General features: G+C 35.8%; 1 protein-coding gene across 1 annotated transcript in view; it reads left to right on the top strand.

The window, feature by feature from the left end:
- The window catches only part of LOC150098947 (peroxisomal membrane protein 11C-like), an 87,648-nt gene that overhangs the window by 26,067 nt on the left and 44,606 nt on the right, over window positions 1-16,975 (top strand). The window contains exon 2 of the mRNA XM_090405368.1: window positions 7,353-7,531. Within this exon, the coding sequence (XP_090261494.1) occupies window positions 7,353-7,531 (179 nt within the window). The remainder of the gene's footprint in view (window positions 1-7,352; window positions 7,532-16,975) is intronic.

The following is a 16,975-nucleotide window of genomic DNA, read 5'->3' on the forward strand; positions in this document are numbered from 1 at the left end:
CATAAAACTTTTCTGACACATCTCTTCACTCTTCCTTCCATAACATAAGTCATTCACCCTTGGTAATGAGTACATTGAGCAGACACTACATTGCAAAATGTCCCCCATGTTAAACTCTTTGAATGAAAATGTCTTGGCTACCATTGAATCCAGGCATGGTTTGTAACCATTTGATTATAACAGTTTCTTCTGAATCATACACTAAGGCTTGTGACGAATTGTATTACACCAAAACTATGAACATTGCACTGCTACCTGAACTAATTATTGCTGGTTTATAACTAACAAATCTTGTTAGTTATAAAGATTTGTAATTCAGTCATAGCATTCCTCACATCCACTATTAGTCCAATAGAATTTCAGGATATTTAATTTACCTTTTTTTTGTAAAGTAATTAATTAGTTAATGTATTTTATTTTATATTTTCTTTAGCTTGATGCTAGAGGTCACACTGTTTTAAGTGGTGTGAGTGAATTAGCATTATTCCAGGCTCCATGGAGTCAAAAGACTCATCACAGAAGGTCCATGCACTCTGTAGACTATACTACCTATCATACTCTCAACCCACTCTTGTCAATGCATTCCACTCATCTACCACTCCATGTTCAAAATCTGCTTCTCATTCCCTTGCTCACAAGACCCTTATAAGCTTCAAGAGATGACCTCTTTTTCTCACCACCCATCACCTTGAGTTAGTAAGTTTGATTTATTTTTTGTTATTCTTAGTAGTCATAATGTGCTAGTATCTTGATAGATTTTAGGAAGTAGATAAGTTTCATTACCCATTGTGAGACCACCACACTTGGCTTGTTGGAGACTAAAAAGTAGTTTGAAAAACACCATTAGACTATAGAATAGCATTCCAGATGATTTAACTTAGGATTGTGCTGAAGCATGGTTTGGCCGAACAAATGAATATCAAATATTTGGTACACAGTCATTTGGGTATAGAATACTGAATTAAAATTTAAACACACTGAATTCAATAAAAAAAAAAAAGTTTTGAACAAAATATTCATTAAAATTGATTTAGGAAAATTTTACATTTTCCTAAATGTAATAAAACTCGTTTAATTTTACAAGGAACATTTATTAAAAAAAAAAAAAAAAAAAAGAATACAGCATAAAAATCAGGGGAAAAAATCACGCTCATTTCTCTCAATATAAATGTTTTAATGGAATTTTGATTTTAATTTGCTGAATATAGAAAATAACTATGGATTTAAAAATCAAAATGAAGTGATAAATTGTGATGCAGGAAAAGCTTTTTTTGGAAAAAGTTTACTTCTAAATATTTTTGGCTTCTTAAAATTTTTTTTTTTTTTGCTGTATATACACTGGCTGATGCTGAAAGGAATTTTCATGCTTTTCACTCAAAATGGACAATGGAATTCTCCATTCTTGCCACCACTCTAATGGATGATTAGTTCTTTTTTAACAATGATTTATTAAAATATACATATAATCATTTCAGCATGAATGTCTTTTTGCAGTTTTCTGCTTTCTATCTGGTGGTAGTAATGATCTCTCTCTCTTTTTCTAATAGCATCTATTAGAAAAAGAGAGAGAGATCATTAAACCCTGCCATAATTTACTTGAATTAAAAGCCTGTGTAGCAGTAGATTTGGCGTTTGCACACTACGGCACTTGACTGCGCTAAGGAAGACTTCGTTTCGAAGTCTTCCTTAGCGCGAAAGAAAGACTTCGTTTCGAATCTAGTCAGCGACTAGACAAAATTTACGCCGGCCTGGTTGGCCGAGTGGTTAGCGTGTCTTCTCTCCAGCCAAGAGGCTGTGAGTTTGAATCCCGCCCTGGACCTAGATGTTTTGATTGTCCTACGAACTTTGTGTGGAAAGGGAATCTGCGACCCTACCACTTATTCTAGCAGAAGACATCATTGCCAAAACCATGTGAGGTATGGCAGTGACCATATGGCATCTACGGACGTCAAATGTAAAAAAAAAAAAAAAAAGATTGGATGAATGGTTAAAATTTCCTATTTTATTACACACTGCTGTTAAATTTGAAATTGATACTTGTGTATTAAGTGTCCATTATTGCTGATTGCAACATGTGAATAAAACATGGCATGCATAAGATTTCACCATCATCACTCTCCTTAACAGTATTGCCATGAATCATTTTGTGAAATGTACCTAGTCTAGCCATAAACCTTTACTCAGTAAATCATTTACAGCTTTCAGCACATACAAGCCACATGTATAACATGCATATAGCAGCACTCAATGTTGGAAATGTCCTCCTTTTGCCTTCATGCATGCTTGAAGTCTGTGAGGCCACATATTGATCGTGGCATGCACAACATCCAACAGAAATGCTTCAAATCCATCTTCAGGTGTTGTTTCTTGCAGGCTACTCTCTCAAACTCCAACCACAATTTGAAGTCTAATGGATTCAAATCAGGTCTTCCAGACAGCCAATCAGATGCCAATATGTGGTCGGGCACATTTATCTCTAACCACTGTTATGTGGTCCTTACCTTGTGTGAAGGGGCTAAGTCCTGTTGGAAAGTCCATCCACTCTACTGTCTGTCGTGAAACTAGGTGTTGTTCAGGGGGGTCATACCACAGGTTCCAGCACTGCCTTGATATATTTTGGCAGAGGTTTTAATCCCTTTCTCACAGAAATGCAACTTCCATACCCTTCTGATACGTCACGTCCCACCAAACCATCACTGATTTGGGGTGATGACCTCTCTGAATCCTGGGCACTATGGCATGTACTGTGCAACCATCCAGGCCATATATACCTGACCATTTTGATCATTAAATTACTCTTCAGTGGTGAAACCTTCTCATTTGTGAAGGATATCTCCATGTCTGTTGTTAGCATACTGCCAGAGAAGTGTCTTTTTGATTTTATCACTCTCTGCCACTTAAGTTCTAGTGTTTGGAATTGTTCAGTAGAACTACAATAGGCTTTCACCCTTAGGTCATTAGTTAGTACATGTGACACTGTTCTCTGCAAAATCACTTTCCATTCTCACAGGATTACGGTGTAGGTATGCCTTCACAGCCTCACAAATTGTTGCATCCTAACACAGCATGGTTGATCTGTTCTTTGGCGGTCAGATATGTCTTCTGTATCATTATAACGATTAATAGTCCAATACACAAACATCCTACTGATCCTGAGTGTTCTTAGCATGTTGAAAATAACTGGTGGCAGCATTCCAACCTTGTGTAGTGCTATTACAGATACATGGTTCTCATAATCTCCCTACTGCATGTTAATCTGTACTACTAGACAACTCTTTCTCTACTGATAAATACGTGAATGTTGGCTGTACACAACACCACTAGTGGAACTAGGCTCACGCCATTCTGTGGGCAGTGTAGGAGTGTGTGGAAGTTGTAACAGTATTATGGCAAGACTGTGCATATATCCCACATTTGCAGTATAGCAAAAGCTTTTCTTTAATCATTTCACTTGTATGACTTCCAGGAATATGTTGACAGTTCAGAATTATATGATAGCAAAATTTTTTATTTCAAGCCAAGTCCTATGAGGCTAATGAAACTTTTGTTTGTATGCCAGTAGGAAAAAGCTATATCTGATGGTAAGAGATATATTTAGCATCTGCAATCTTATTTTTAATAGTTTTCACAGTAAAATTTGCCTAGAAGAAAATATTTTCTGTAAAATATTTCTGGGAAATTTTACTGGGAGTGCAAGTGTACTCATTACCTTTTGTAAATCCTTTATTTTAAATAGTTATTTGAACTATGGCATAATGCCCAATTTCACTTGTCATCTTCTGTGCCATTTTCTTTTATTTTTATGCCAAGTTTTTTATGCAAAATTTTTTATTTCAAGCCAAGCCCAATGAGGCTAATGAAACTTTTGTTTGTATGCCAGTAGGAAAAAGCTATATCTGATGGTAAGAGATATATTTAGCATCTGCAATCTTATTTTTAATAGTTTACACAGTAAAATTTGCCTAGGAGAAAATATTTTCTGGGAAATTTTACTGGGAGTGCAAGTGTACTCATTACCTTTTGTAAATCCTTTATTTTAAATAGTTATTTGAACTATGGCATAATGCCCAATTTCACTTGTCATCTTCTGTGCAATTTTCTTTTATTTTTTTTATTTTTATGCAACTAAACAATATCCTTTGTTTTGTTTAGATTCTGATTTCTTACTTTTTCTTGCATTCTGGTCAGATATTTGTGTTTCACTGTTTTGTTTTCCAGATTCATCACTGTGTTTGTGTTTTTCATACCTGTGGCATATGCATTTTTTTTTTCCTGTATCATTTCTTCTGTATCCTGAGATATCTGTTTGCATCTTTTAAATTTTGCAAATTTTGAGTCTTTAAAATGTTTTTTATTATTATTCTTATTATTCATGGCACTGCAGTCTTCAGAATTTTAAGATTTGATAATATAAACAAAATTTTAAGACTGGATAATCTTCTTCCTCTTGAGCCTTATCCCATCTATTTGGGGTCGGCCTGTTTACACAATGCGACTTCATGCACACGATCCCAAACGACTTGTTGCTGACATTGGGGGGGGGGGGTAAAGGTTTTTTTTTTTTGTCTGTAAGAGTGTGTTCACGGGGCTGATTTGCCTGTTCTGAGGGATGAAAAACCAGAGTTTCCAGGTGAAAAACCTTCCACCTCCTTATGAGGCGCTGGCTAACTCACCTTTAGTTGAAAGAGACCAGATAAAGGTTCCTCACGTCATGGACGGGAATTGAACCCAGGTTTTTCTGACCAAACAGCTTCATCTATACTGACTGAGCTATGGAGGCTCTAATTTTTAAGACTTGATAATATAAACTAAAATATTATTAAGCACCAGAAAAAGTACCCATAGTAAATGCAATGAGCATTGGTATACAATTGCACAAGAGAAGGGAATGGAGATAAATTTTTTTTTCTTCCCTCCAATTCATTGCATTTATTATGATACATGTGACAGAAATTGTTCTGCTGTGGCTGGCCAGATACTGAAACACATTTGTAATATAACCCTTATTAGCTGACCTATGGTACTAACGTGCTTTAAGTTAAGTCTTTAACCCATCTTACTTGCAGTGTTTCATGGATGGATTGTCATAGGAATATATTGTTATCCCAGAATAAAAAATTGGGGCAAATATGAAAATGTTGCCAAAACTTGAATGTGATTTTAAAATTATAATTTTTTACTGGAATAAGATTTAAATAAACTTAAATTTGCTCTGGTTGGCCAAATGGCTGGTGTTTTCTCTACAGCTGGAGTAAGTCATGGGTCTGAATCTCACTGATGAATCTCACTGAATCTCAGATGAATCTCACTGAAATTCATCTTCCACCTAAACACATTCACAAACATTGATATTTGTGAATGTGTTTAGGTGGAAGATGAATTTCGTCACCCAGAGTGAGACCACCACCCTGCTTATTGGAGGTATGCTTGTGGTTTGAAGAAGTTCCATGTTTAGTCTCTAGAGTGGGATTTTTGGAATATGTGATAAAGATAATAATAAATGAATAATATAAACAAAAATAATAATAAAAAAAAAATTAGCCCACTCACAGTACTAAAATACTATAGGTTTACATACTTTCATAAGTGGGAGTCATATTAAAAAACAAAAAAATTACTAATCTTTTATGTTATTTATTTATTAATATCAAAGAGGAATGTCCAAATGTTTAGTATTGTGACTGAAATTAAGTATAATTAAGTATAATTATACTTAATTCTTAAGTATTCTATACTTAAGAATTAAAATATACACAATATTGTAGTGATGTTAATTATAGGAATATTTTTTTCAGCCATAATAGTGAACATGTTTCGGTTATGTTCTGCAGTTTTGTAAATATGTATGTTTATATACAAGTACTCTGTGATTTATGACACAGTTTCTTGATCCATCATCAGCTTACTTGCAACTACTTGCATTTAGTAGTGGAGATGATAGGTTGTGTGGAATGTCCTTCTATGTCGAGGCCCTACTCTTTCTAGGTGTCACTTAATAATAAATAATAATATAATTAAAGCTAGCATGAAATAATGTAGTGTATCATTCTGAATCTTCCCTTAATCTTCCACTTAATTCCACAATTAAGTGGAAGATCTTGGATCCTTGCATTTCATAACTTCACATGTTTTTGATTGTTCCTTTAACCCTGCGGAGGTCATGGCTGATCTGACAGATACAAACAAATTGTTTAATATAAATATTCTTACACATATCCAGTGTATAGCTTGGAGGCCATGACTAGCTGCGCATGCATATATTACAAGTGATATTCCACGCTGTTTATGTTTAACACCTGTTATGTAAAGGTGTGTGTCAGTTTTGGTTTAACACCTGTTATGTAAAGGTGTGTGATATTTGATAGTAAATTATATCTGAGAGATATCGCAAACTCCGATATCAGTATAGTATTGGTTTAGTTTTTTTTTTTATTATTATTATTATTTACCATTGAAAATGGCTGGAAAAATATATTGATTGGATAATCCATCAGATGTTGAAGAGATTCAGCGAATGTTACTTGAGTCCGATGATGAAAATGATAGAGTCGAATGTGAAAGTGATATTTGATAGTAAATTGTATCTGAGAGATACCGTGAACTCCCATGTCAATATAGTATCAATTTAGTTGTTTTTTTCCTTTGTTTCTTTGTTCAATAATTTCTAGATTGTAACTGAAAATAAATAAACCATCATGTATTATATTTGCAGTGTTTTTTTTTTTTTTTTTTTTTTTTTTTTTTTTTTTTTTTAAGTTTTATCGCATTTTTGCACATACTAGTAATGAATGTATCTCTCATTCTAAGCTTTGCAGTATATTGATTTTGCATTCTTTCTTAATATACTGCAAAGCTTAGAAGTGCAAAATAAGTACTGTGTTTGTTTGCTATTTGAATCTGGGAAAATTCAGAATTTTACCTTTCTAGATGTTTAATCAGTTATAATGAACATTCTAATGAATGTGTATTATAACTGTGTTATAATTAGTCCTCTGTCAGGTACATTTCACCAAACTAAGTCTACTTGGTGAAATGCACCTAGTGGACTGATTTCTCAATGTTTTCATTTTTTTATGACAGTGCATAAGAATATTTCTTATAAAAATGAAAATATGAAAAATTTCTCTGACTTAATATAAAAAAAAAAATTGCAATTATAAGTGTTGAGGATATGTAGAAAGTTTGGACTGTTGTGCAACCATAACAGTTGAAGGAGCCTTAGAACTGACTTAAATATATGCATTAGTTCATGATCCTGCCATAAATTCCATATATATAATTCATATCAGGTCTATGAATTCAGGCATTTGTTTTATAAATCTTATTTACTAATATTTATCTGTTTTGTTTAGGAAAATGACATGACATTACGTATATTAGGGATATTAAACAACTTTGTAGATCTGCTGTATTATCCCTTTGAGCACGCTGCATGGGCAATGGATAAGAAAATCATAAAAGGAAATAGTTCTTCTATGTGGACAGTAGGAGCAGCTATTTGGTCGACGTCTCTCTACTTAAACATGGCCAGGTATGCTATTCTATTATTAAAGATTAGCAAAGTTAGCACTTTATAGCAAATACTGATATCTGTACTAGACCTAAAATTTGCAGCCATGCTTATTCTTTAAAAAATTTTCATGTTCAGAATTTTGTTCCTGATATTTCAGGATTTGAATTTTGATATGCATATATTGAAAGGAAAAAAGGCTTTCTAAATATTATCACATGATGTATTGAAAGTGATTTTACATACAGCATTATCTGTGTCACATGGAGCATTGTAAAAGAGACTGGATTTTTATAGAATTGTTTTGTTAATTGGTGGTGCCAGTGTAACGCAGAGCAAAAACTGTATGTTACACATACTCTACAGATAAGTTTATTATTATAGTGAATATTAATTTTAATAATTATTTTAGGTTATATCATATTATTATTACTACAGGCTACTACATGGAGTCCTTAGGCTCATCGAAGGAGGAACTAAAGGTCATACCAAGGCACTATCCCACACTTGCGCAATATTTATCATACCTTTGCTTTGAACTCATTCACAGTCACAGCACCCACAACACTCTGGCAACCTATTTCACTCATTCACCACTCTCAAAGTCAAAGATCTAGTTCTAATACCCTTGCTAACTACACTCTTGCTCAATTTACAAGTATGGTCCCTAGTTTTTCCCACCACCAGCCTGTTATGAAAAATATGTAATGTATTAATCTTGTAAAAACCCTTCAGTAATTTGTATGTCTCGATCATATCATCTCTTGTGCACATAGATTTCTGTGGTTAATCAGTTCTGTAGGCAGTTTTCAGTATTGAGACCACATTGTAATATAAGGAGTTTATTAAAAATAAACAATTAAAACCTGCCAAGTTTCGTGTGCCACAAGACTTACATCATCAGGGATAATGGTACATAAACGTTTTACACAGCAAAAGCCTATTAACGATCAATTACACATATTAAATATTTTTGATAAGTTATCAAAAACATCTAATATGTGTAATTAATCATTAATGGACTTTTGTTGTGTAAAACTTTTATGTACTATTATCCCTAATGATGTAAGTCTTGTGCTGCACGAAACTTGTCAGGTTTTAATTGTTTATTTTTAATAAACTCCTTATATTACAATGTGGTCTCAATACTGAAAACTGCTTACATATTATCACCTCTTTTCCACCTATCAGCCAATTTCTGTAACCCACAAAATCTTCAAGCTGTTCTCGTAGTTCCTTCCATAGACTGGATACCATCTTGGACACTTACCTCTGGATCCTCTCCACCTCTTTCTCATCCCCAAGAAACCCAGGTGACCAGATCTGCACACAGTAGTCAAAATGGGATCTTACCAAGGATCTATAATAACATGCTTGTCTCTGCTCATCAAAGTATTCTTCAGTAACCAAGTGATTCAATGAGCCACTTTTGCAATATGCTGTCTAAATTTTAACTCCATACTCACTAACATCGAAATCCCTGGCTTCATCTATTTCTTTGAGCACAGTTCCATCCATGTGGTACACAGCTGTGGTAAAATGCATAACACTTTGCCACATTAAAATGACATCCATTCTCCTTTGTTCAGATTATCCAATCATCCTGCAAAATTTTAACATCATCTGTATTAACTATCACTTTACTCAATTTTACATCACTGGCAAACAACTGAACAGTTCTGTAGGTAGTTTTTGGTATTGAGACCACATTGTAATATAAAGAGTTGATTAAAAATAAACAATTCAAAAACCTGACAAGTTTTGTGCATCAGAAGACTTACATTATCAGGATTAATGGGATATAAAAGTTTTACTCAACAAAAGCTTATTGATGATTAATTACACATATTAGACGTCTTTTATAATCGAAAACTACCTACAGAACTGCTTAACCACAGAAACCTATGTTTACAACTGAACAGTTCCTCTCAGATCCTTTCCTATATCATTAATATACAAATTAAACAGTAGCAGCCTAAGAACAGATCCCTGTGGCATGCACCACTAGTCACATGCCTTCTTCTGTACTCTACTCCTGAATAAACTACTCTCTGATATCTCTCCATCAACCACCCTCTTATCCATCTCATCAACTCTATATCCATCCCCATCTGCTGCAGTTTATTGATTAGAATTCCATGTGGTATATTGCCAAAGGCTTTTTGTAAGGTCTAGCAGTATTACTGTAAACCTTTATCCATATTACTGTGAACATTACCTTAATCCTGCTTAGCTGTTACTGTATTATAAAATGTGGGCAAGTTACTAAGTTACTACTTATCCTTCACGAAACCATGTTGCTCCCCCCCCCATACAGTATCTTCTTTCCATGTATCAATTCCTGTATTTGGCTCTTGACTAACTTCTCCAGTACCTTGACAACTCCTGATATGCTGATCAGTCAGTAATTTGCTACATCAATCTTGGACCCTCCTTTATGTAATGGAACTATTTTTTTCCTCTTTTCAAACCCTAGGGACTAACCCAGAGCTGAGACTAAGATTAAAATGTGATCAAAGGCACCAACAATTCCCTAGCACTTTCATGTAAAAGTCCAGCTGATATACCATCCAATCCCATAGCTGTATTCTAATCAAGGTTTTGTAATACTATTCACCTCCATTTCATTTAACTCAGTTCCTGCACTTTGCCTCTCTCGTTACTGCAACATCTCCACCTGGATGATATACCCTTTCAAAGTGTTCACTTAGTAATTCTATTATTTTGACTAATTCAGTTACTTCTGTTAAATTTCTACTTTTATATACTCTATTTTACCTCAAATTCTTATTTTGTGTGTGTTTGTTGTGTTTATAATATGTTATTATTAAAACTTACGATTATTATCTTTAGTGAATATCCCTGTTACTTGATATAATTTCTCGCACTTGCTTTCACCCTTTTTGCTCTGTGACCACTAATTAAATTCTCATATGTGCAAAACTTAGTAGTCAAAGAAATTGCCCACAGCTAGAGCCAAATTTCTTTGATACAAATCTGGAATTAACTCCGTGTCAGAATATAGAAAAATGTGTTTGTTAAAGCTGTGCCATCCAAATTCTTAGACAGGAGAATCTTCCTTGTCAGGGAGTTAACATTCAGAATGACACACTATTTGATAATCAAGCAATTAAAATTCCCAATTACAAAACAAAACTTCGTGTATCTTACTCTTACTGCAGTCGTAGCTATCCCCACAATTTAACTCGCACTGGTTCTATTTTTATGAGTGGTGCATTGAGTTCACAGATCAGGCAATTTGTTAGATAAGAAAAAGAAAGGTTTATTCATTACTCTAATACGATGTACAAATATTAAGATCACTTAGCAAAACTGAATCTCTCCTACAAAATTTAAAACGATTAACCAGACATAACCTTAATACTCCTAGTCATAAACAATATGAGACAATATCTACAACCAGTTAAATTTTTGACTTGATCCTATTCAACTAACATTCTTGTACAAGCATTTATCTTTATCTTATTCTAGATTCAAGAACTGTCAGGCTATAACAAACTTTAGCAATTCAATACCACACTGTACATGAATTCTTACTCAGAGCTGAGACAATCTACCAGTTGATTAGATACTAAAGTGTCCTGGTTCAATTTTGTAAGTCCAATCACTGAGCATATCCACACAAATTTGCACACTAACTGTTTCTTGCATACAAAGGAATTGAAAAGTTTCTACATTACCGAGCATCAGGATCTCTCTTGCCTTTTCTCTTGATCTTCCGAAAAATTCACACGGCTTGTGTGTTTGAAATTTAATACAGGATATTGTTTAAGAAAGCATTTTAATACATGGCACCAATGCATACAAGAAAAATGGTGGCTGAGATTAGCATGAGGGGTATGCAATGTGGTGTATGTTTTATGTATTCATTTTCAGGGGTGAACAGGTGCTACGAAAGTGTGAACTGAGAGAGAAATTGTCATAAATGTTTCATGTCCTAGTGCATGAAATGCTAATCATGTAGAAAGAGGGAAAAATAAATTTATGAATGTTAATAATGTAAGGAAAGATAGCAAAAGTGGGACTGGATGGCATATTAGCCCATGTACTGCATGAATGTGTAAAAGAATTGGCATTGCCTCTAAAGTTTTTCGATCTGTCTCAGCTCTGGCAGAGACCCAGGGAAGTTGAAAGAGCGTGAGATAGTACCTTTGCATAAAGGTGGCTCCAAGACAGAAGTAGTAAACTATAGACTAATTAATATATCAAGAGTGGTTGTTAAAGTATTAGAAAAGTTGGTTAAAGATAAAATCCAGTATTGGGTGGATAGGGATGTGATACTCTCCAGTGGACAAGCACAGCTTTGTAATAGTAGATCCTGTCTTAGCAATTTATTCACATTTTGTAATAAATTGACAGCAGAATTGGATAAAGGAAATGGCTACATCATGATACTGCTAGACTTTGCAAGGAATTTGATAGAATACCACATGGAAAATTGTTTCCATGTGGTAACCAAAAGCTATACCGTGTGAAATGGGAGGCACTGGAAAATGAGGCTGTGAGGAAGAATTTTAGAGATGACATTTCCTCCAGGTTCAAAGAGATTCCCAAGCATACTACAGATGTTGAGGAGGAGTGGGAGCTGTTCAGAACTACTGGCACTGCCTCTGCACTCTCATACTGTGGCAGAAAGCGGCTTGGCGTGGCGACGGACAGTAAGAAAAGGACACATTGGTTGAACCAAAAGGTCCAAAAAGCTGTCCAGGCAAAAACGGAGGCCTACCTAACATGGCTTAGGGTCAGGTCACCTGAGATGCATTTCTGGTACACTGAGGCATGAAAAGCTGCTGCTGAGGCAGTAAAGACAGCAAAGCAAAAGGCTTGGGAATCCTTTTGGAGAAAGATTAGACTCATCCTATGCAAATGCAAACAAAGTATTCTGGCAGATCATCCACTGCCTTCGAAGGAGGAAATCGTGCACAGCAAGGGCAGTTAAGCCCTCTGATGGTGCACTTTTAACAACTGAGAAGGATATCCTCCACAGATGGAGGGAATACTTTGAGAGCCTTCTTACCCAGGTGACCCAGCAGTTGTGGACATCCAAGAGGTGCAGATCGGGGCGATGACTAGTCTCACAGCAGAAGAGGTCCATTTAACAATAAAATCGCTAAAATCAAGCAAGGCTGCTGGTGATGATGACATTCGGCTCTAAATGCTAAAAGCCTTAAATCGAGATGGGGTTCTCTGGCTGACTCGAGTGTGTCAGGCTGCTTGGATATCTGAGTGAGCACCAAAGCAATGGCAGATAGGCATAATAATACCAGTCTTCAAGAAGGGAGACCAGAGAGATTGCAGCAACTATCGTGGCATCTCTGCTCAGCCTGCCTGGGAAAGTATATGCTAGGTGCTTGGAAAGAAGGTGCAGGAGTATAGTTGAGTCAAAGTTTCAGGAAGAACAATGTGGCTTTCATCCTGGTAGAAGCACAACTGACCTAATCTTCACTTTATGGCAAGTCTTTGAGAAATCTTGGGAATATGCCAAGAATGTCTACACATGTTTTGTGGACTTGGAGAAGGCATAAATCCGGGTTCCTTGGGATAAGCTTTGGCAAGTAGTACAGGAGTATGAAGTGGATTGCCAACTATTAGCTGCCATCCAGTCCCCTTATGAATGCCCGGAGTTTTGTGTCAGGATAAACAGCACAAAGTCTGAGCCTTTCACAGTCTCTGTTGGCCTCCACCAAGGGTGTGTTCTGTCACCACTCCTTTTCATGTGAGTGGAGTGCCACTGAGGCAAGTGGAGAAGGTTAAATACCTTCGATCCATATTCATGAGTGATGGAAAGTGGGACGAAGAGCTAGATACTCTGATTGGCTCAGCAAGTGCAATATTGCTGGAGCTTGGCCATTCTGTAGTATTGGAGTGGAAGTTAAGCCAGAAGGCAAAGCTGGCTTAACTCCTGCTGGCTTTATGTCCCCATCCTCACCTATGGTCATGAGAATTGCGTAATGACCGAAGAATGCAGACATGAATCCAAGCAGCTGAAATGAGGTTCCTTTGAGGGGTTGTGGGGCTGACAATACTTGACAGAGTTGGAAGCTCTGCAATTCAGGAAACCCTCAATACTCAACTGATGCTTCTCTGTGTTGAGAGGTCACAGTTACATTGGTACAGGCACCTGGTCAGAATGTCACAAGAGAGAGGCTATCCCAGCAGGCCCTCTTTGCCGAGCCAGAGGGTGGGTGGCCACATGAAAGGCCAAGGACTCACTGGATAGATTTTATCTAAAACCTTGGGTGGACACGTTTGGGAGTCCCACCAGAACACCTGAACTTGGTAATAGAGGATCGTGACATGGGAAGTTCTTCTTGCAGCTACTGCCCCCACAACCCAGTTATGAAAGGTGGGCCTTGAAGATGAATGAAAATGAATGAGTGGAATTCATTTCTCTCGAAGAAAAAATTAAAATCACGGATCGGTTGAAAAATGGAGAAAAACCAAGAGCTGTTGCAGGGACTTTGAATTTAAATGAATCAATAATTCGAACAATGAAACAAGATGAACACAAAATCCGAGAAAGTGTTACTGCTGGGTCAACAGTAAGTGCAAAGCGCGTTGCACGTGTACGCGATATTCTAATAGAAAAATGGAGAAATCTCTAATGATTTGGATAGAAGATTGTACTCCAGTACAATCTTCTATCCAAATTGTTTAATAAGATTTCCATCCAAAGAATTTTCTTTGGATGGAAATCTTATTAAATAAAAAGCTCTCATAGTTTATAAACATTTATAGTTCAGACCAGGTGTTCAATGCAGATGAATCCCGGTTATATTGGAAAAAAATGCAAAAACGCACCTATATTTCGAAAAATGAAAGATCACCTCTTGGATTCAAATTTTCCAAAGATAGAATTACTCTTAAGTTTATGTATAATATGTAATTTTTATAATTTTATACTATGTATTTGTTTCATATGTTTTCTTAACTTTCATGAATTACCTGAATTATATAAAAATATTTTTATCTTTGTTGTTTATATAACTAAAAAAAAAACAATTTCGGAACATAACCCTACTTTTTCTATGTGATCTGAGTCTGGCATAACGTGGCATTTCTATGGAACCTAACATTCGCGTTATACGAGGGTTACCTGTATTTTATTCTTCAAATCAGTGCACCGGAAGAGTTGCACTGATTGTTCTTTCACTTTATTTATAATATAGAAATAATTTTTTTCGTGAATTTTCGAATGTTTGCTTTGAAAATATTAAGTCAAATATTTATATTTTTAAATAATATTTATTGAAATAAATATGACCTTTTGCTTTCTTTCCTAGCAAAATATCATTATATGGATCATCACATTTCAGTTTTAGAAATGATTTTTTTTTTTTTTTTTTTTTTGTTTTGTCTTTATGAACAACAAATGTTAAATTGCATTACTCGGTTTTTCTGATTGTGAGTCTTTTTGGTATGAAAAATTTATATCCAGTGGTATTTTAGCAGTGATTTTTTGCCTTCATCGTCGTCTTTTTTTTTTTTTTTTTGTATTATGCACGTTACAATAATATTCAGTACATATCCTCGTAGATATGTTGAGAATATAATATAAAAGATATCATATAAGGAATAATTAAAATTTTTTGCTCATTTTGAAGTTCTAATGCTTAACCCCCCCCCCCCCTTATCCTCTCCTGGAACTTAATTGCATAACTACTCTAAATTTCTACAGGTTTGAAAGCTTTTCCACATGGTATTCAAAATCTATTACTTCATTTTACCGTTTTGACAAAACAAATACAGCAATAAGATGGTTGTACTGTGAAGCTTCTAATTTTGTACTATTTCTCTGCAATCTAAAATCAGTTGTTATACTGTCTGCTGAAATTATTTGAAATTTTAGAAATACTATGCTATATTTTCACCTTGCAAAATTGTTTATATGCATACCACATAAAAGAAAGTTGAGTAGTATTGTTTTTCTTGTAGAGAGGCTTATACGCTGGTTAGACATGATAACTAATAATTAAGGAATTGACAGCGTAGACTAGAAATATAAATTAAATGAACTTTAATATATACTTTCCGATATTTCGGCAAACATCACTTTGCCATCTTCTTGGGAACTTAATACAAAGACAAGTGCACACAAGTACTACATAACAGCAAATGAGAACCGAAGCTAGGAAGCTACCGTTTTCCTAAAGTCCTGATGGTGCCCCCTGGCAGGCTATATTGGTAGTTCTTGGCCTTTGGGCTGAAGTTCTTCTGATAAATGTTTCTCAAATTTCGGGCAGTCTCATGCATCCAAATTTGTTGAGGTTTGGCATGTTCCTAAGGGCTGAGGCTGATTCCATGAATAGTCTTTCATATTTGAACCTGCTGTGGTGTATTACTGTGGCTTTCTTCCATCTTATTCTGTGGCGAGTATCCAGAGCGTGGTCTGCAAGCCCAGAGTGGCTGTACTGGTGAAATCGGATGTAATCCTTGTGTTCTGAGATTCTGATATTTGCTGTCCTGCCTGTTTGGCCAAAGTAGGACAATTTACAGCTGCAAGGGACCTGGTATACACCAGGTAGGTCTAGGAGAGGTGGTTGGTCTTTAGTGGAGTGGATAAGGGATGCCAATTTTCTATATGGTCTGTAACAAGTGGTCAAGTCGTTTTTTTAAGATTTTGTTGATTTTTTCTGAGGTGCCTCGGATGTAGGGAATGATGATGGATGAATCTTTTTTATGAGGGGGGGGGGGTTGTGGATAACTGGTTTAAGTATTTTTTGAATTCTTTTTTTTGGGGGGGGGGAGTAGCCATTGGCTGAGAAAGTGTCACGGATGTGATTTAGTTCAGTGGTTAGGGCTTGATCATTTGAACAGATTATTTTTGCCCTGTTGAATAGTGTCTTAATAACTGCATATTGTTGTGAGGGGGAGGGGGGTGATGGGATTGTTCGTGAATGTATCTGCCTGTATGGCTGGGTTTTCTATAAACTGAGAAAACCAAGGTTCCATCAGGTTGGTGGGTGACTAGTGTGTCAAGGAAGGGGAGGTTATTGTTTTCCTCTTTTTCCAGGCTGAACTTGATTCTAGGGTGTTGGTTGTTTAAGTGTGTTAGGAAGGAGAGGAGTGAATCCGGGCGATGTGGCCAAATAGCGAACACATCATCAACATAGCGAAGCCATATATGGTAGGTTTTTGTGGGGCTGAGTTTAAGGCTTTCTCTTCAAAAGTCTCCATAATGAAGTTGGCCAAGGGTGGGGAAAGAGGTGAACCCATGGCTGTCCCCTCTATCTGTTTGTAGAATTTTTCCTGCCAAACGAAATAGCCTGAGTTCATTGTTAACTGAAATAGGGCTGAGATATCGGGAGGAAATTTAGCTTGGATTAGCTCTAAGGTTTCTTTGAGGGGGACATTCGTGAATACAGGACGAGACGTCAAAATTGACCATTATGTCATTTTATGTTGGAGTGTAAGGTTTTCTATACTCTATACTGGCTTTGAAGT

This window comes from Typopeltis vanoorti, chromosome 15 (genome assembly GCF_054136105.1).
Source record: "Typopeltis vanoorti isolate ZY-2024b chromosome 15, IOZ_Tvanoo_1.0, whole genome shotgun sequence".
Classification (NCBI taxonomy): Eukaryota; Metazoa; Arthropoda; class Arachnida; order Uropygi; family Thelyphonidae; genus Typopeltis; species Typopeltis vanoorti.